The sequence below is a fragment of the Alosa sapidissima genome, chromosome 13 (assembly GCF_018492685.1).
Source record: "Alosa sapidissima isolate fAloSap1 chromosome 13, fAloSap1.pri, whole genome shotgun sequence".
Lineage (NCBI taxonomy): Eukaryota > Metazoa > Chordata > Actinopteri > Clupeiformes > Clupeidae > Alosa > Alosa sapidissima.
Window position 1 is genome coordinate 24,162,374 of NC_055969.1, and position 21,189 is coordinate 24,183,562.

The 21,189-nt window shown below is 47.1% G+C and overlaps 1 protein-coding gene across 1 annotated transcript in view; it reads right to left on the bottom strand.

The window, feature by feature from the left end:
- Positions 1-21,189, bottom strand: part of LOC121680003 (ephrin type-A receptor 5) — a 60,667-nt gene that overhangs the window by 19,528 nt on the left and 19,950 nt on the right. The window contains 3 exon segments of the mRNA XM_042059142.1: positions 1,285-1,409; positions 9,714-10,049; positions 10,912-11,067. Coding sequence (XP_041915076.1) covers positions 1,285-1,409; positions 9,714-10,049; positions 10,912-11,067 — 617 coding nt within the window.

Consider the following 21,189-nt stretch of genomic DNA (forward strand, 5'->3'; position numbering starts at 1 on the left):
TGGGTCTTAAGCACCGCGTTAAATGGGCCCACGTCCATTAGTCCAGGCCACAGAAGAGGAGTGGTGGTGGTGGTGGTGGGGGTTGCTTCTGTCTTTTTCTCTCCTTCTCTATTTCTTTCTCTATTTCTACTATTCCTCCCTCTCTTTTTTCTGTGCCTCCTGTGCTCTCTGTTTCTCTCTCTCTCCTGCCCCCTCACTCTCTCCCTCTCTTTTTCTCTCTCTCTACTATTCCTCCCTCTCTCTTTCCTGTGCCTCCTGCGCTCTCTGTTTCTCTCTCTCTCTCCTGCCCCCCCTCTCTCTCCCTCTCTTTCTCTCTCTCTCTTTTTCTCTTTCTCTCTCTCTCTTTCTTTCTCCCTCCCTCTCTCTCTCCCTCTCTCTTTCTCTCTCTCTCTCTTCCACCAGTGCTGCTTTTAAACCATCCTCATATCAGTGCTTCCCAGACTATGGACATACATGCTCTGATGTCATATAGTTGAGCTCCTCTATTCCAGCCTGATCCCCTTCCACCCCATTTTGAAATACGCCCAACCCCCCCCCCCCCCCCCCCCCACACACACACACACACACACACACACACACGCACACACACACACACCCGCACAACACCACCCGTCCTCGCTGAAGCCTTGAAATGCCCCCCACAATCCCCCCTGTCTTCCCTAAAGCCGTGCGCTGACGCTGACAGGCAATCAGAGGAAGGGATCAGTGCAGGTTTTGGTTTCAGGCTTTTGTGAGCTCTCCTGCCTTCTCCTCTGCCACTGCCTCTGCTGCCGCTGCTCTTGTCTGCCAACACCACAGCCGGAGGGGGACTCGGGAGCTAAATCTCCCAGGCCGCCCGCCCGCCCGCCCGCCTGCCTGCGCATAACGCCTGTACCCTTGCCAAGTCACCTAGGCAGGGGCAGAGAAAGGGGGATTTTTGCTCTGGGAAGATCTGGGATTGTGGTGTCAATTCAAGGGCGGTTTAAACCGAAGGCCCACTTGAGGCGTGCGTGCCGCGATCCTGACAAGTGCAGTAAAAAGGTGACGCCAAAGCCATCAATCAGTTTCGCGGCTTCTATTGTTCAGGTAATGATGTGTCACCTGCTTGAAACAGGAGATAACTGCTCAATTGCTTTTGGTTTTATACCTCCGGTCCCACCATTACGCTCGACAGCCATGCAAACATTAATCATTTCACTTCATCATTGGGAAGGCGAAACAGTATTCAAGTTGCTGCGGTTACAACAACTCATTTAAAACATCGAGTGACATTGAGCCCTGGCGAGGTTTGCGATGGTAATTTACCTTTTCAAAGTACTTGATCTCGTATTCTAGGATGATGCCGTTAGGGCGGTCAGGCTCCTGCCAAGACAAGGCGATGCTGTTTTTGCCCGTTTGGCCTTTCTTCACCACGGTGATGGGCGAAGGTGCTGAGGAGAGAGAGGGAAGGTAAATTAAAAATAAAATAGTTCCCTTCAGTTTTCACTTCAAATCAGAGGAGCTGTTTCATGGGTTTCAGATGGCATGTTACTATGATGCAATGTTTTGTAATTGCCGACAGACAAGTCACAGGCGAAGACGTCCGTGCCATTTGTGTTTTGTGCATGTTTCTTCTCCGACTGTCTTAATCCACATCTACTCTACATAATCACCAGGCACTTCACATTAATTGGTAGACAATTATGATTCAACACTTGCATTAGAAAATCAGCACAGTAAAAAAAAGAAATAGATAAATAACTAAAACCTAACACAGATTGTTCACGTGCGCGACAATCTGGGCATGTGGTTTGACAACACTTTTATCTTGGCTGTTTGATGAGGGGTTCTGACAAACACCTTTGAAAATGGCTTCAGGAGATGCCGTATTCCTCAGTGCTTTATTGTTGCTCCACATTTTTTCTGAGCCCTTTCCAAACCAAAGACAAAATAACAACATACTCTCCCCTTCCTGCGCTTGTCTTCTCTCCATTTTTACTGCAAAAGGGTCCGAGTACAACACATCTAACTCACGTAGTACAACATAGTACAACATCTTACTGTAAGTACTATACTCACATATACATAATTAAAGTCCTCACATTTGAAATATGACACATTTGTGTTTACACATCATGTTACACATGCTATTTACACTGCATTTATTTCCACTGCATTGTATTATGATTTTGCTGTGCTCTGTTGTGTTGTGTCTGAATAAGGCGGGGATCACATTGGCCAGTGGCGTAACGCAACGCTAAGACCATAATACGTTTTTATCTCGTTCCTATGGTGACACAAACGGTTTGCCTTAACTGACAATTGAATATGTTCGCTTTGCTGTTTGAAAGTTGAACCACACTGGTCAATGTGATCTACGCCTATAAGGAGAGTACAGGTAAGGATACTACAGTAAGACAGCCATTTACACAAATGATAACTAATGAAGGCATGGAGTAAAAGGGACATCTGGCAATCAGCACAACCTCATAGACCAGCCCTTCTGTGCTGGGCCACTGCAGTTGACCCCAAGTTAGCCTCAAAGCACAATGACGAGAAGGAAACAAATAGAGCCAAAGTCATTCCAACACTGCTGGCTGAAACGCAAGACTGTTCCATATCCCTGAATGGACGTGTTAGACTGGAGCAGTGAGATAAAGAGGGCGTTTAAGTGCTGAAATGATCCCTCAGGTGCTGATCTGATAGCCGCGGTATCACTGGGCGGCCTTCAGCGCTCAATAGGACTGTATGGAGCAGGAGGAGGAGGAGGAGGAGGAGGACAAGCGGTCTGCTCCTCTGCCCCTCCTCACAAAGCGTAACAGAACACCTCTCAGTCCAGACCAGACTACAATCACTCCTATCTTAAAAGCCTGAAACGGAATACTGCGCAATCCGATACGGAGACAGCGCCAAAAAGGAGCGGCTTTTTTTTTTTTTTTTTTGTGGAGGGTGGCCCGGCCACTTACACAGTCTGGCAGCCTGTTAAATGTTGACTTTCAGTCCGGGGAGGAGACTTTTTAGCTATTGATTCTCAATAATCCGTAAGTTGGAGGCCGTGGGGGAAGCTTTGATCTCCATCAGCGATGACAGAGGCGGTGAAAACAATCAGAGAGAGTTTCCATCCAAACAAAAGGTCCCCTGGCATGAAGGGAGGGCCGGCTCACCTGTGGACCATTCGAGTTTATTCTGCCTCTGAATAAGGGGAAAAGAAAAGCTGCCCTCCTAGCTGTTGGGTGAGGACAGTGGAACTTAAACAAATCCAGATAGCAAGATAGGTAGAAAAAAAGTATAAGTATAAACTACACTGACACTGAATAAGTGTTAAATGACACTGCCACTGTAGCCTAGTACTCTTGTGCTAGTCTCTGCTGCACTTGAGGGCCCTCTGAGAAGACAGAACGAAGCACTGCTGAGATACTGTGGCAAGTCAGAGCTTTTTTTTTAAAAAAAAACAACGATGGCAAGCTGCGATAATTAACAGATGGAACACCTCGCTCCAATAGGAAGCGTGGCACAGGATGTGAGATCGCACTCTCGTTAATGCCTGTGCGCAGGAAGTGTTGCCGTGGCGCTGATAGGGGATTGGCCCGGCGCGTGGCAGCACCAGCCAGCTCCAGACATGTGAAGACGCAGACGTGGCGGAGACGAGGCTGAGATACGGGGGAGATGCGGCTGAGGTGCGGCACGGAGCAATGATACACCCTGCCAAAACCGCTAGGGCTGGAGGAAACACTCCTCCCAAACACTCCTATTTTGAAGACAGGATTAGACCTAATGTGGCTCTCTGTAGCTAAGATTCAAACTGTACATGATTACTCACACAGTAAGTGCACTAGTTTCTCAACTAAGTTTTTTAATTAACCAGCATAAACTCTGACAAATAGTTGTGTAATCTAAATCTTTATTCTGTGTTGTACTGCAGTAGAGTTGTTGAGTTGATGGGAGGGGTGGGGCTATTTGTTTATGTTTGTGTTTATGCTTACAGGAGAGGTCATCCTCCTGTGGTCCAGCATGGTCGCTGGTGGCAAGGTCTCTCAACAGACTGTGTTGTTTGTAAACAAGGCCGGTTGTGTGCGGAGACTGCGGCAGGGGAGATGAAAACCTCTGGCAGACAGGAGTTGTCCCCGGAGCCAAACGCGGGGTGCGATATCGCCCCTGCCAAACAACAGGCCGTGCCAGGAGCTGGCCTTTGAGAGCCCTGACCGTCTGGGCCATGTGTCGATTATCCTCACCACCCCCCCCACCCCCACTGCCCCTCTCTCTCGCACACACACACACAAACACACACACACACACACACACACTAACCACTCAGGGGCTAACAAGGACACTCAGACTTAAGACCTGCAGCACCGAGTCAGCCAAGAGCACCCTCTCCCTCTCTCTCTCTCTCTCCCTCTCACACACACACACACACGCTCTCCCTCTCTGTCTGTCTCATTCACCATTACACTTATTACATCTCCATTTGCAGCCACTTCGCATTTACATTCATGAGAATGGAAATCGGGAACATGGGCCCGCCCACACACACACACACACACACACACACACACACACACACACACACACACACACACACACACACACACACACGCACACACGCACACACGCGCACACGCGCACACACGCACGCACGCACACACGCACACACACACGGGCAGCCGTGGCCTACTGGTTAGGGCTTCGGGCTTGTAACCGGAGGGTTGCCGGTTTGAACCCCGACCAGTAGGCACAGCTGAAGTGCCCTTGAGCAAGGCACCTAACCCCTCACTGCTCCCCGAGCGCCGCTGTTGTTGCAGGCAGCTCACTGCGCCAGGATTAGTGTGTGCTTCACCTCACTGTGTGTTCACTGTGTGCTGAGTGTGTTTCACATTCACGGATTTGGATAAATGCAGAGACCAAATTTCCCTCACGGGATCAAAAGAGTATACTTATACTATATACATACATACACACACACAGTGCCACTCTGTCCCCCCTGCCATCACATTAACACCATCTGATGTCAGAGAGTAAAGACTGGGGTAACTGTGATGAATTTGGGGAAACTGGGAGAGGTTTGAGGGAACTAGTTTGGGTTTGTGGGAACCGGGAGGGATTTGGGGGTAACTTTGAGGGATATTGGGGTAAATTGAGGGAGTTTGGGGGTGGATATGTGCACGGCTTCCTAGGCCACTGCTTCAGACAGGCCGGTCATAAGAGACGCAAAACTGGGGAGCACCACAAAACCCCCAGCTGCTAAACACAGCTCACTGGCAGCAATTAGGGATATTGAGAGTGGAAAACACACTGCTATCAAATCCATCAATTATCATTTCAAAGTCGACAGGCGGAAAAAAAGACAGCAAAGGAAAGCTAAAGCCACAATGCTACAAATGTTGTCATTTGTGTGTGTGTGTGTGTGTGTGTGTGTGTGTGTGTGTGTGTGTGTGTGTGTGCGTGTGCGTGTTTGTGTGTGTGTTTGTGTGTGTGTGTGTGTGAGTGAAACATGCTCACAAAAAAACATGAAAGCACTTGAGTTGGCTGTGGGGGGCTCGCGTGGCGTTCGCTAATGACTTGCACCTGCTGGCTGTTCAATCGTCTCCGAGAGAGAGAGCGATCGGGGGGGGGGGGGGGGGGGGGGAGCAGGAAATCAACTCTCATTTTGATGGATGTCTGCAAATTGCCATCTGATTATTAAAGGGGCCTATGTGTGGCGTGTCGGATTTCAACAAGTAAACAGATTTGTCTCTTTCGCTTGTGCAACCCCCCCCCCCCCTCCCGAGCGCCTCCGTTTGATCGCTACCACTGGCCCCTCCCTGCCCCTTAACCCTCTCCGTGCATCGCACCCCTGCTCCAAACGCGGCCCTTTAAATCGCTGCTTACAAGCCACGGGTTCGGACTGTTGTGTTTGTGGAGAGCAAAACACCTGTAAATCAAGAAATACTTGTAGATGGTGACAAATGCTTTTACACATATTGATGAGCCAAATATGCCCCCATAGAACTTGGATGAGGCTGAATATGCCCCCATAGAGATTGGATGAGGCTGAATATGCCCCCATAGTGTTTGGATGAGGCTGCCTCTGCTATAAAGATGTTGGTTCCGCTCGTCCTTATTAGCGAGCTCTTGGAGAGACTCATCCTCCCTCTGCTCTGAAGAGAGACAGCACACAGAGTGGGGCGCAGCTGCTAAATCTATTCCTCCAAGGGAGGAGGACACAACCTACTACACAATCTTTGCTTAATTTAAATAGTGGAGAGGGAGTGTCTGTGTGTGTGTGTTCGTATGTGTGTGTGTGTGTGTGTGTGTGTGTGTGTGTGTGTGTGTGTGTGTGTGTGTGTGTGTGTATGTGTGTGTCTCTTTCTGTGTGTGTGTGTGTGTCTCTGTATACTGTATGTGTGTGTGTCTCTCTCTCTCTCTCTCTCTCTCTCTCTCTGTCTCTTTGTGTGTGTGTGTGTGTGTGTATGTGTGTGTGTGTGTGTGTGTGTGTGTGTGTGTGCGTGCGTGCATGCGCCGAGGTGCTATTTAAATGCTCTCTGTGGTGCTTTTGTGACAATGATGCATCGCTTCGGAATAAAAACACAAATTAGGTCTATTTGTTAAACATTTCACCCAGTACAGAAACTGATTTCTTCCTTTAAGGAGCTGCGAGAAAATAGCCCAGGCTTTTGCGTAAATGATTGGGGCTGACAAAAAGAGCACCAAAAGAGAAATAGACGGAGAGGGCTTGGAGCCACCTGCTCCACCTGTGATACAGCCCTAAAGCGGACGCTTCCCAGGCCGATACGCCGAGCACTGTGAAGTCACATCCTTCCGAGAGAGCGGCTTACTGAAGGTGTTGTTCCCCATTTTCAGCTCTCTTAAGGAAAGATGCGGGGGAGACAGAGGCCTTCGTGCTCTAAGCCTCCACGAGCTGCCCTTCATACTGGCAGGACAAAAGGGGGAAAAGACTGGACACAGCTGAGATAAGATGGAAGGGCTCACGGACACAAATTCACATTTGCAGTTTTTGTTGCGATCATAATTTCTTTTGTAAGCGAAAAAACATTTCGAAACTGATAAACACTTTTAATTGGGAAAATCCAAGGAATTATTATTCTTCGCCCATTTCATTGCCGTACAATGAGTACTTTCTCGTCTCCCTTGGTCAAACATCCAGCCTTCATTTACGTCAGCGAGACGTCCTCCACCGCGCTAACCAGCGCTGCGTGAGGAAGGGACTGGGAGCTCGCTCTGTATTCCACACAGGGGCCATTCCACAGCTGCTGGTGAAATCCCACGTTCGCCGCCTGGGCTTATCGGCATGGCGACGATGAGCTACAGGTGCCACAGCCTGTCTCCAGCGATCCCAAGTAATTACAGGACTCTTTCAGATAAAGGAGATTATGACTCTCTATCCGTTATGGTCATCATTACGGTAATGAAAAGTCAATAGCAGCCTCTCTCTCCCAAGAGAGAGCCCCCTGTGGCTGGGTGGGGGAGGGGGGGGGTGGCAGAGGGAGATATAGAGACTGTATGAGAAAGACAGAGATAGGGGGATAAAGAGAGGAAAAGAGAGTGAGGTAGGGAGAGAGTAGGAGAGAAAGAGAGAGAGAGAGAGAGAAAGAGAGACAGTGAGGTAGAGAGAGAGCAGGAGAGAGAAAGAGAGACAGAGAGAGAGATACAGAGGGAAAGAGAGAGACAGAGACAGTCAGAGAGAGAGGTAGAGGGAGAACAAGAGAGCGAGAGATAGACAGACAGGTGAAGGACCAAGGTTAGATGCCTGGGAGGACCATGGCGGCCGCCAGTCACTCTGTTCCTTCTCATTGCTAATTAACTGGCCTCCTGGGAGGGCGATGTCGGGGCGCTCGACTCTCTGCCGCCCTCAACTAGAGGCCACCGCTGCTGGGCAGACGCCTGAATCACTCCGGCCTCTCATTAATTCCACTTAATGGACATTAAGGTGTCCTTCCAGAGAACAAATAATGTTTCATTTTGTCTAGGTTGAACATGGACACGACTATTTTTAAACCCCACTCAGCTCTAGCAATTTGATTGAGGTTTTTTTTTATTTTTGTATGTTTTTTTTAATTTTTTTTTTTTTTACATTATTTCCTCTTTCATTGTACATTGTTTGTCAGCTAAAATGGTACCATGTGTCTGCCAGAGGATTTCATTCAGAGTTTTCAGTGCCAAGCTGTCCACATGACTGTGGATCAACAGCAGCTCGGTGAACCCCCCCCCCCCCCCCCCCCCCCCATACACACGCATACACACGCATACGCACACACACACACACTCACTCACTCACTCACTCACTCACTCACTCACTCACTCACTCACTCACTCACTCACTCACTCACACACACACACACACACACACACACACACACACACACACACACACACACACACACACACACACACACACACACACACACACACACACACACACACTCACTCACTCACTCACTCACTCACTCACTCACTCACTCACTCACTCACTCACTCACTCACTCACAAACACATCACTCACTCACAAACACACACTCACACACTCACACACATGCTGTGCACATGCTGCTGATGGAGGCCTTTTTTCGTGTCTGTGCACGTGAGGTTTGTCAGTGCACTGTCCATGCATCAAACCATTTCCCTATGAAAAGACGTTTTCACCACGTTTTCTTTCGGTTACCTGTTTAACATGCTTTGAAGTTAGCACAGCAGGCTGTCCCCACAGCCCACCCCCTCACAAACATATCAAAAGCTCCAAATTCCTCAATAGCTCCAGCACATAGATACCAGCCTAAAGCCTTCATTTGGTTTAACACATGAAAGCATCACGTCTGCAATGAACGTCACACTTTAGAGAACTGAGGTATTGAGAACAGGAATCCATTACAGAGTGATCAACAGAGTCACTTCCTCAAGAATATAGGAATCGAACATCCTGCCATAAGGAATCCAACATCCTGCCATAAGAAATCGAACATCCTGCCGTGTGTATGGGTAAATATTGATGCAATAGACATCTGAAAGAAGGTTCTTTGAAAGAATAGAGCAAAGAAACACTGAATGGCGCTGTGCTTGAGAGAGGACTGGTCACTTTTCTCTCTCTTGGCCCTTTTCCACTATGGGGTAAAACCCCAGTGTCTGAGGTAAAGCCTCTGACTTTTTATATTTCCATGATTGAGGAATAATTAAAGATACAGGCTCTTACAATGTTATGACTTGTTGTCCTTGTAATTAATTGGACATATGCACGCGGTGTTGTTGCTAATCACTGTTAAGAAGTTTCTAGCATTGTTAGCTAATGTTCCCAATGTTCCTTATGGAAAGACAACACAGAGGCCGCGCACCAGTATTTAAGACCGAGGAAAAGCCTTGGGCCAGCCCCGGCCCTTAATGGAAAAGAGCCATGTGCGATGTCTTACGAGAGAGTGAGCGAGGGAGGACTGGAGGACTGGACAATGTGCGATGTCTTACGAGAGAGAGTGAGCGAGGGAGGACTGGAGGACTGGACACTGTGTGATGTCTTACGAGAGAGAATGAGCGAGGGAGGACTGGAGGACTGGACAATGTGTGATGTCTTACGGGAGAGAGTGAGCGAGGGAGGACTGGACACTGTGTGATGTCTTACGGGAGAGAGTGAGCGAGGGAGGACTGGAGGACTGGACAATGTGTGATGTCTTACGGGAGAGAGTGAGCGAGGGAGGACTGGACACTGTGTGATGTCTTACGGGAGAGAGTGAGGGAGGGTCGCCGTGCCAGAGAAAAGCCTGTGTACTCACCAGCCTGGTTGGTGGTGACGTTGAGCGACACGAACTGGCGCAGCGGGGCCAGGAACTCGGACACGCCGTTGACCGCCTCCACCTCGAAGGTGTAGTTGGTGTGGGCGAGCAGGTCGGCCACCATGACGGAGCTGTTGCGCAGGCCGGTGCGCTGCGGCAGGTAGCGGACGTGGCTCCCGCACGGCTCCGCTGGACGCGCCTCACCGGCCAGCTTGCGGCACAGGATGCTGTAGGTCAGGTCCTTGCGGCCGCCCGTCTCCTCCGGCGCCGTCCACTCCAGGAGCACGCTGGTCTCGTTCACGTTGGAGATGGCGTTGCGAGGCGCCGACGGAGGCTCTGGAGGTCGGGAACAGACACGCACACACACACACACACACACAAAAACACACACGAAGATACAGTATATAAATATATGATACAAACAGGCAAAGAAAAGCACAGAATATAGCACATGCACACACACAAACACACAGAGACAGACACAACGGGCCACACACCGACCAAGGCATGAGAACACATCAACCAGACGATTTGCCGGGGCTCAGCTAAATCCTGGCTTTGTGCTGGCCGAGGGTGCCCGCAGCCCCCTCCCCCCCTCCCCCAACACACACACACACACACACATACACACACACACACACACATGGATTAACGGGACCAAAGGTGGCTTTCTTGTTTCTTCTTTGTTGCTGTAGCTCTTTGGACATCCCCCTCACATACAGGAAATCAATAGCATGCTAATGTGTAGGGTCGATACGCTGAGCCCAGCCAAACCAACGGCTCGCTCAAAGCAAATCGTTCTGACACACATCTGAGACAGGGCAGAGCTGGGCCACAGGTCTCAGGTGGGGTCTGTACTGAGAGCGCTCCTGCTGGGTCTTACCTAGACTAGTGTTGCACACTGCATCAATACTATAAAGACATTGTGATACACTGAGGTGAAAAATGTTACGCAACCCCATTTTATTTGTATCGCTACTTTAAGAATGCCACATTAATCACCCATTTGTTAGCAGTTTTTTGTTAATAATTTGAAGTTTCATTTTCTGTCATCTATTAGATATTTTTTTTGTATCTTGCATTTTTTTGCATTTCCTGTCTATTAGTTTTAACATGTTAAATACATGACTCCAGTTAACACTACACACATGAATACACAATGTTAGACTAGTCGGTTGTGTGCAAGGGAAGCTCTTACTTGTGCACGCCATGTTGGCGGGGTCCGAGTCCTGGCGGTAGTATCCGGCTTCGCACTGGCAGGTGGTGGAGGCCTCCACGCGGGTGAAGCTGTGAGGGGGGCACTTACTGCAGCTCTGGGTCTGCAGCGCCGAGCGGTAGAACCCGGGCTTGCACACTGCAGCGGATCAAACAGAGAAGCACAAAGGCCAGGAGATCAATCAAACGCACGTCGAATATATGGAGGTCGAATATATGGAGGGGAAACTCCCACGCCTCCAGATAAGGAGACACATCTCGCCTCTTTCTGCTGAACATGACGTTTTCTACCGCCTGCTCCAGCAACTTGTTTAAGATAGCGATGCATTTCCATACATAGTGCTGTACAACTCTTTTGATTTCCACACAAGTACAAGCGCATCGGCAGGCATAAGCTACTTCTACATCAGGGCTTCACAAAGCTGAAAAGCCAAACAGGATCCCCTTGGACTAACCTCGTTCTAAATCCCTCAAAAACGTATAGACATATAATTGCTATATAGTGTCTTATGCGTCAGAGTCGCACGAGCACTAGTTGACAAGTTTTCTCCGTTACCTCCAAATAAAGGGGAAAACTAAATCCGTTTATCATCTAAAGCGCAGGCAGGCATCTTCATCCCAAACTGTCTCTCTCAGACAGAACAAAGTGACAAATGGGCGTTTAAATCAATACGTACATTAAACATTCACAGTGGCTGGCAAACGAGGGAAAAAAGCCAGGATAGTAGATCTTCCGTTTGCGGGCGTTTAAACGCCGCTCCTTTGAAACGTCTGTGGAGCGCTGAAGGCATCCTGACGCTGCAGAAGAGGGCGCGCAGTTAATGTATGGCGGGAAGCGAAGACGGATAGGTTATCAGTGGTCTCGGTGGCAAGGGCCTGCACAAGAGGCCGTTAATTAAAACGCTGCTGGTGTACTTTAAGGAGACAGCCGCCCGCCTGGCCGCCACTGAGGACGCTCCGCTCCACGTACTTAAACAGGCTCTGCGGCAGAAGCAAACGCAAAGCAAATGCATAGCATGGCTCATGCTCAGTGAGAGAGTCATCTACTTCAAGGAGAGACGCCCCTGGGAAATTCACTCCTACAGAATAATTGCTATAACCGTAATCATCAACACCATCATCAGTCTCATCATCACCAAAAAAAAACCCAGATATCAGATTCTTTTTTTCTTTTTAAGTGGATGGCTTGGATACGGATCACCTTATCCCCATGCAGATAGAAAAGGCTATCAATGCATTTCAGTATACACACACATACACACATTCAGCATACACACATATACCCATTTAGCATACACACACATTCAGCACATACACACACACACATTCAGCATACACACACACACACACACACACACACACACACATTCAGCATACACACATACACACATTTAGCATACACACACACACACACACACACACACACACACAAACACATTCAGCATACACACACACACACACACACACACATTCAGCATACACACATACACACATTTAGCATACACACACTGCTATGGCATCGAAAATAACAAGGGCATGTTTCTGGAGAGCATAATTTTTTATGGCCATTATTGATGATAAGACTACCAGCTCTAACACTCTTTCTCATCGTAATAGCCGTAGCCCAACAGGAACAAAGCCAGCCAAAATATAGCCTACACCTAGCAGCCAATAACCAGCCGTATGCCTGTAAGCATCAGGCCAAAATGCACATACATAGTTCTTTTCATCATCTGTTCATAAAAAAAAATCCATCTCGCTTGTTTGTCTGTGTTTGCTCCAAGAAATATAGTCTGCCTTTTATTTATTTATTTTTAAAGCAATGAGGATATAAGTTATTGCACAGCCTACGACCTTTATCACTGCTCCGCCTCTTCTCCACTGCCTGCCACATCGGCCGGGGAAAAGTGTCATCTGATAAAGCCGGGCCATAAACCGGCGTTGCCACTTTTCTACCTCCATGACTTGCAGATCTGTCAACCCAAGACTGGCATCCGGCCAAGCTCTGCGCTCATGGCTCCGACGAGTTTTCTTCTGCCAAACGCCTTCGTGTCCAAGTCTGAAATCTATTTTTTTTTTTATATCTGTGAGGTGATGCTGCAGTTATTTTCGACTGTATCAATAAACAGTTTGAAGTTTTATTTTGGGTGGTTAGGATACTGGATAGTATTTTTAGATTTGTCTCTGATCATACAAACCTATAGTATAGTCTGATGATGCACCCCGACATGATCCCCAGCCTATAATGTGGGGATTATTCAATAGGAGACCACACAGAACAACAGTACTATACACTACATCTACTAAAAAGAACCAGGAAACAAACATGTAATCTGTGCCCTTATTCTATGGCTGGAAATCTAGTCATATCTACTACATCCCCGTACCATCAACACCCCTTTTCTTTGCAGATCAATATCCCCTAACATGCAGCTTGTGAATGCAGAGTCTTCACTGCATTCAACTGTGAATATTACTCTGAGTTTAATCTCATCTCTGCATCTGACAGCCCTCTCCATTCTCGGGTGCGTATGAAATCAAATGGTTTCTCCCAGGAAAGGTTATTCATGTGTTACATATTACATCTGCTCGACTGGAAACAAGGCCTTCTGTAGACTTCTAAAAATGAGGCAAATCTGCCGCTGCTGTGATAATCGGTTGTCAGAGCGCCTCTCCATAACAAGATCCCACTTCAAATTACAGAGTGCTCACAATGACCTTGCAATTATCATTAACTCACCTCCTGCTAGGAGAGTGATAAATGGCGACTCAAATGTCAGGCCTCAAACAGCCCCTTGATAATGGAGAAGCAGTTTATCAGCAGCTCTGAAACAGGCACATTGGCCAGGGAAGGGATTTCCATTTTCCATCAACTACAGATTAGTGTGTGTGTGTGTGTGTGTGTGTGTGTGTGTGTGTGTGTGTGTGTGTGTGTGTGTGTGACTCAAGAACAATAGATGGCAGATTGGTGAGATGATAAATTCAGTGTGCCTTCAGGATATAAAACATCTCTTCAAATGATACTCCAGAATCTTATTGAAGAGGTCGTAACTATGGCAAAAGAGGTGGACGTGCCCTAAGCTAAAGGTCACTCATCCCATCCCATCCCAACGGTGTATGGTTTAGATCTGAGTACGGGTGGACTGCAATGCAACCTTGGAAATGAGGGCATCAATTTCACACGTCCGACAAGTTATCACCTCCACCTCCCTGGCTTATAACACCACCCCCAAACACCATCCTAATCAACGCTGGTTTGCTTCAATGGACGAGCTGTATGAGTCCACTATCCAGCAGATTTAAAGGTGCACTCAGTGCTTTTCTTTCATTCTTTTATTTTATGGTGAAATTAGACTTTTCAGCAGTTTTTCACTGACTGTACCTTAAAAGGATAGATAGATAGATAGATAGATAGATACTTTATTCCCCAAGGGGAAATTCAAGGAAAAATGGGATGTCCTTCCTCTGTGAAGTGCCGAGCTTGAGCTTGAAAAGGTTCCGCATGGGTTCTATACAAACTACTACAGATTACCTGAACAACGCAGCGGACAGAGTGAAACAGAGAGAGGGACGGAGGGAAAGAAATGAAGAGAGAGAGAGAGAGAGAGAGAGAGAGAGAAAGAGGGACAGAGAGAAGCAGAGAGAGGGGGAGAGAGAGGGACAAAAAGAGAGAGAGAGAGAGAGAGAGAGACAAGGATGGGGACGGAGAGAGGGATGAAGAGAGAGAGGGACAGAGAGCGGTCTGGTGTGGTAGCTCTCCATCAGTCTACTCCCCATCACTGGGCCAGCTAGTGGCAGGTCATTTAAACGATTCGTCATGTGAACATGATCCGCGTGCAGCGGACGCTGGCATGCCCTGATACGGATCACGACACAGCCACATACATTCTCTTCAGTTCATCCCCCTCTTCCTCCGTCCCCTCCTCTTCCTCCCCCTCCTTGCACCTCACCGTCCTTCCTGATGCGGATCACGGCACGACCACATACACTCTTTCTCGTCCTCCTCCTCCTCCTCTGCCTCATCTCTCGTTCCTAATCCAGGGGAGGACACGCGGCTTTATGATCTAAAAGCATCTTAATGGACGCAGCACGAGCAGCGATTAAATAAGGGGGTCGCGCAGAGGGCTCCATAACAGCAATAACAGCACCGCCACTCTGTGATTGGATTACACGCAGGTGGGCTGCCTGTGAAATCACGACATCCGCACATCTCCACACACACACACACGCATGCACGCACGCACACACACACACACACACACACACACACACACACACACACACACACACACACACACACACACACACACACACACACATACGCACGCGCACGCACACGCACACGCACACGCACACGCACATACACACACACACGTATACCTCACAGTAGCCAAGCAACTGCATTACCGAATGTTTCATCTGCTTAATTAATTTGCCAGATTAATACGTCTTTTCATGGTGTGTTCATGGATGTGCTCATTTCTGTATTACAAGTGGAGCGAATGAGGTGCTTTGAAGGAGGATCCCTCTCCCCCTCATCATCCACACCTCCTCAACTCATCTCATCTCAACTCAACTCAACTCAACGGTGCCCAGTCACCGGGGGAGATAACTGGGGGGGGATCATACTGCATTTGATTTTTCAAAAAGGGTTTTTTGTCGTTGTGTGATCTAATCCTTTGGAGGTGGGGAAGTGAAAGGAGGGAGGAGGGATTTAGAGGGAATAGTTTGTCCCTCCCAAAAGACCTGCCATGCAAATCTACAATGAGTGAGAGAAGGGGGGAGGAGAGGAGGAGAGGAAATGAGAGGAGAAGAGAGGAGAGGAGAAGAGAGGAGGGGAGAGGAGAGGAGCGTGACTGTATAAGCAAGGTCTTTAAAGAGAGCCAGAAACTGATTCACCTTGACAGAACCTTGGTCTCTTGTCATGCAACATTAGACCTGAGAAATAATATGCCAAATTCTGGCCTCGCAAGCTCCCCATTCCACAGAGACATCATGTGGACCTGTTAGGAGCCCGTACGTACAGTAGACTCCCCTGCAGACACAAAGAGTGTGGCAGGCGTCGTGTGTGTGAGCTTGTATTTCTCCTCTGTCCTATTTACGCGTTGCGTAACTAATTCAACCCCTCGCTATCCCATGCAGGGGCTGGAGCTGGAGCTCAGAGTCCAAATTGTGCTGTCCAGTACAAGGTTCAGCTAAAATGATAATTACAGTAAGCATGACTATAATCAGCACAACGCTCCATGGAAAACCTGGAACACACACAGTAAGGTATCATCATTTCTTATCGATGAAGATAATCTGCTGAAATATGTATGAGGACTTACATTCCCTGCCTCTGGAGAAATTTACATAGAGATGTACACAAAGTGTCGTGCTGGCTGATGCCCAATAAGAGGAGGGGGAAACTATTTGCTAAGCAAGAAAAGCACTAATGGCATACAGCCGTCAATGCTGAAGTTAATATGATTCTGACAAAGAAGGGCCAAGAAGGAAAGCCGAGTCTACACTGATTACTGCATATCTCTTTAAACCGATGACCAGCATCTACAAAGACAGGAAGTAGAACAATGAAAGAACAGTGCCAGCTCTTTGATGATGCTAAGCAATCTCTCAAAAAAAGGTTTCAAATAGTACTACTCAAATAGACCTGAAGAAAAGAATAGAGTTCTAACATTATGTGTCTATCAGCACACACGCACTAAAGTGTAGGCACTCCTCATCTATTCCATGTGTGCCTTCTCTGTCTATGTGTGTGTGTGTGTGTGTGTGTGTGTGTGTGCATGTGGGTGTAGAAAAATAACATTGGAAATGTGATTTCATCCCCCGAATTTGAAATTGCTTTTAACACTATGCAACTTAGAGTCCTGACAGATTTTATTTAAACTGTAAAAAATGCAAGAGAATGAACTGAGTTCACAGGCTGCTAACAGATTAGCACTAACATCTCTCCTTTACAAAGTCACTACATAGTCTACAGACTGAGGGCATTTAAGTGTTTTGTTCTATATATCTACGGCATGGTGAAATATGAGGAAGCTATCCCAAGGTAAGCCCCCAACCCTTACACACACAGGCACACACACACACACACACACACACGCACACACACACACACACACTCCTCCTGGTTAGCTGAGGTCAGAACCCCATAATCCGGTATTTGCATGAGCTGCACACCCCTCCAATCACCCCACACCACCCACACACTACCCACCCACTCACCACCCACCCACACACACACACCAACTGGCTAGGGGTGCTTGGGAAAGCTGTCTCTATTGGATTCATCTTCCCAGCGGGGTGGCCACACCACCCCCCCACCCCACCACACTCACACACCCCACCACACACACACACCCCACCCCACCCCACACACACCCGTACTCACACTGCTGCTACAGGCAGCTTTACACCTATAGCCTGCAGAGCATAACACACCACCCAGGCGCTACGCCCATGTAAAGCAGCACCCTAATGTGTGTATGTGTGTGTGTGTATGTGTGTGTGTGTGTGTGTGTGTGTGGCAGTAGGCAGGAGCGGAAAGGAGAGGGTGGGGGGGGGGGTGGAAGAGAGCATGAAATCTGCTGAGTTTTTTTTTTCTCTACTTTTCTGTACATGGCTTTTGCCAACCCCTTCGCTCCAAATAAGATTAGATTTTATTATGCTCAGTGTGTGTGTGTGTGTGTGTGGACGCTTCATTGACCCCCACCCTCCCTCACTGTCCGACCCATCCCGGGCAATGGACGCAGGATGTCTCTCCAATGACACGCCGGTGGAAGAGCTCTTAATGTGTGACGCAAAGGCTCATGGGTAATTAACATGCACCAGCAAACAGTGGTGGTGAAGAAGCCCATTAGCAACCAGCAGAGTACTTCGGTCTAATATGGCTCCAGATCATTGAGATTTCAGGGGACAAAATTGTATTGATTGATAAGGCTTTGTATTTACACAAAGAGGGGAGAAAGATAACTTCATGCGTGCTTTGATATTGTGGATGTTCAATAATTGAAAACATAATGCTTGGATTCAGGGCTTGAAACTCTGAGGGTTAATGGCTTTTTCAGATTGAAGGAACTTAAATGCTCCAACAAATCAATTAACAGCTAATTATGACAACAGAAAGGTTAGGGGATAAAGGCTGAGAAATCATTAGACTTTTAGCTGTTTAAAATTAGAAAAAGAAAACAGCCTTGCTTTGTTTTAAATGCACCATGAATATTAAAAGCAAGAGCCCAAATACAACGATGAAAGTAGCAATGGTGCAGATGAAACTTTCATCCCTCTTCTGTGATTATTATGAGAAGAAAACGACAAGGGAATACTGACTAAATGCTGACAAGATTGCTATGCTTTACTTGTTCCATAGATAGTAGAAACCCCACAAGATACTTGGTAACTGTATTGTGACCATATTTTCTTCTCCTAGGTGTACAGAGAAGTAACATTACACCTGCAATGTTTATATAAAATGCTTTGTCATAATGTTAAACGACATTAGAATGATTTGCTAATGATAGCTCTGGAATTAACAAGCCTAATTTCATAAACAAGAATGCCATATACCGGTAGTTCCATTATGTGTTAGCTAGATGTGGTTCCATTACCTTTACTATCAAAACAGGAAGTGAAAGCAACGTCTATCTTGCAGCTTGGGCTGTATTCCAGTGCTTTTACTTCCTACAGAACCTCACCCTAGCATAAGGCTGGATTGTTACCAATGTACCACTGAGAGCATACTAACCAACTGCACGATCAGTGTGCTGAAACTAAGTCTGCATCAGACCGTAAAGCAATCTAGTGGGTGGTGAAATCTGCCTAACGGATCACTGGCACCCAATTGCCCATCATTGAGAACATTTCCCCAACCTAGCCATGGACTCTCCCCTGTCCTGCCCAGTGTGCAGGCTCAGGGAGTGCTTTACAGTGGCTGTCCAAGCTGACCTGGCACATCAAATGTAGAGACCATTCTTTCTAAATGGTCATGGTGTTGATTGCCCATTCTTAATGGCAATATTGGCACTTCTGAACAAGCAAACCTCTGAGAAGCACTGAAGACTGCAGTCCTTGGCTAACTGATTTGTTCAAAATGTGACATAGTCCCCTAAAGCCCAAGGAAACTAAAGCACTCTTGCGATCTCGTTTCATCAGCAGCAGATTGATGAAGGCTTTTGGGTTCATAATTCTGAACCTGTGTAGTTAACAGTTTCTGATTTTTGAAAACCACACACCATAATGTGTGTTAGACACACATGGAACTTGCAGTCCTTTTTATTCCTGCTTATCTGTGATGTTTGCCAAACATTTTATTTTGTTTGCAAACATGATTGATCCCTTTATGGAAATATTGCTTCATCTGTAACAATCAATTGGGCAGCCGTGGCCCACTGGTTAGCACTCTGGACTTGTAACCGGAGGGTTGCCGGTTCGAGCCCCGACCAGTGGTGACTTAAGACATTTCTGTTATACAGCTTTCCTATCTGAAGTTAGGAAAAAACTGACTTTGGAGCGGCTGTTCTGTGAGTTAGCCTCTCTATCCTCTTCTGCCGTGTTATCCCAATGAAGCTAACTAGACGTAGCTAGCCGACCGGAAGTTTAAAGACAACGTGGAATTTAAAAAAATGGGCGGGACTGAATAAGGTGAATATACTTATACTTAATCTACAGCAGATAAGAAGCAGCAGAAGAAGACTGAGACAGAAATAGCTCTCCTAATAAGAAAATAGCTGCACCTTTAGCCTTGTCTCCTGTTATTACCATTTTAGATTGCACATTATTAAAGGTTCACTATGCAAGATTTTCACCTTTACAAAGCCAATTTGATGGTGAATGAACTTGTAATAGGCTAATCATTCACCTATAGCTATACAGCATAGGCGTACATGTAGTATGCAGTATGTATGGGGTCTCTGTGCAGCTCCTCTGTAGCTGTGCCCTGGTTAGACAGACATTATTCATGTCATAAATAAAGAACTGAATATTTTCTCTGTGCATTACTGCAAACCCAGACACCATCTCTGACGCACACACACACACATACACATACACACACACACACACACACACACACACACACACACACACACACGCACGCACACACAAACACCATCTTCAGCAGCTTCCTGACAATGGGACTACAGTAAACACAAACCAGCAACAAAACATTGGCAATTATCTATTTCACCCCAGGCATAAAGACAATCTGTACACACCCAGACATATACACACACACATACACACACACACACACACACACAGTCTCTCTCTCTCTCTATCTATCTCTTTCACACACACACACACACCATTTTAGAATGATTACAAAAAACAGTAAGCAACCAAAATCTCAGCTCAAAAAAATATATCAATGGGCAACAATGCAACTAAGATAAACATTCCTTTTCCTGTTTGACTTCCCCCGGGTAAACTTGCTCAGAATTGAATACATACAAATAACACAATGCAAACAAGTGATTGGCAGGATCCCATGTTGATCATTGTGCTTTAGCGGTCCCATTGTCAAATACTGCGCTATTTATTTTTTCATGTGCAAACAGGAGAGGTCACCGAAGTTTACGTTAGCCAATGTAAACCACGACATACGTTTCATTAAATATGGGACACCGTGTCAAACCGCCACTCAAGCCCCAGACCCTGCAGCCCTGATGATGCTGGCAGCCCAGTGTCCCTCATGAGACTAAACAGGAAACACAATAAGGGTCAAGTGTCCGTCATACAGTGTCCTTTTCCTCCGTGCTCCAGAGGAAGAAGGGAAGCAGGGGCCGTAGTAGAGAGAGAACACCTCATCCACATGTTTCTCTCCTCCTTCCTCTGAACACATGCATGGATTAAGGCAGGAGAACAGGAGAAAAGAGTGAGTGTGAGAGAGGGAGAGAGAGAGAGAGAGAGAGAGAGAGCGACGGAGCTGTGGAAAACGTCAAGAAGGTGAAGTGGGTTTAAATGACAGCATTGTTTCTGAGACACATCACTAAAGTGCTTCAAAATGTTCCTTTCTGTACCAAATTAAAACACGTTGAAAATAAAGCAGATGCTTAAAAGCAACAAAGCTGCATCTTTTTTTTGCTTCCCCCAAACCAGCTGAGTTCTCTGGCATCAAATGGCGGCGCAGCCTCCTCTGCAAGCGTAGCCTCGACTCTTCAATAAAAGCAAAATATCAATATTTTACCAACAGCTGGGCGAGATGGGAAAGGAAAGCACTTATTCGCAGTAGCAGTTTACCCCACTCTGTCCTGTCTAACCTTCA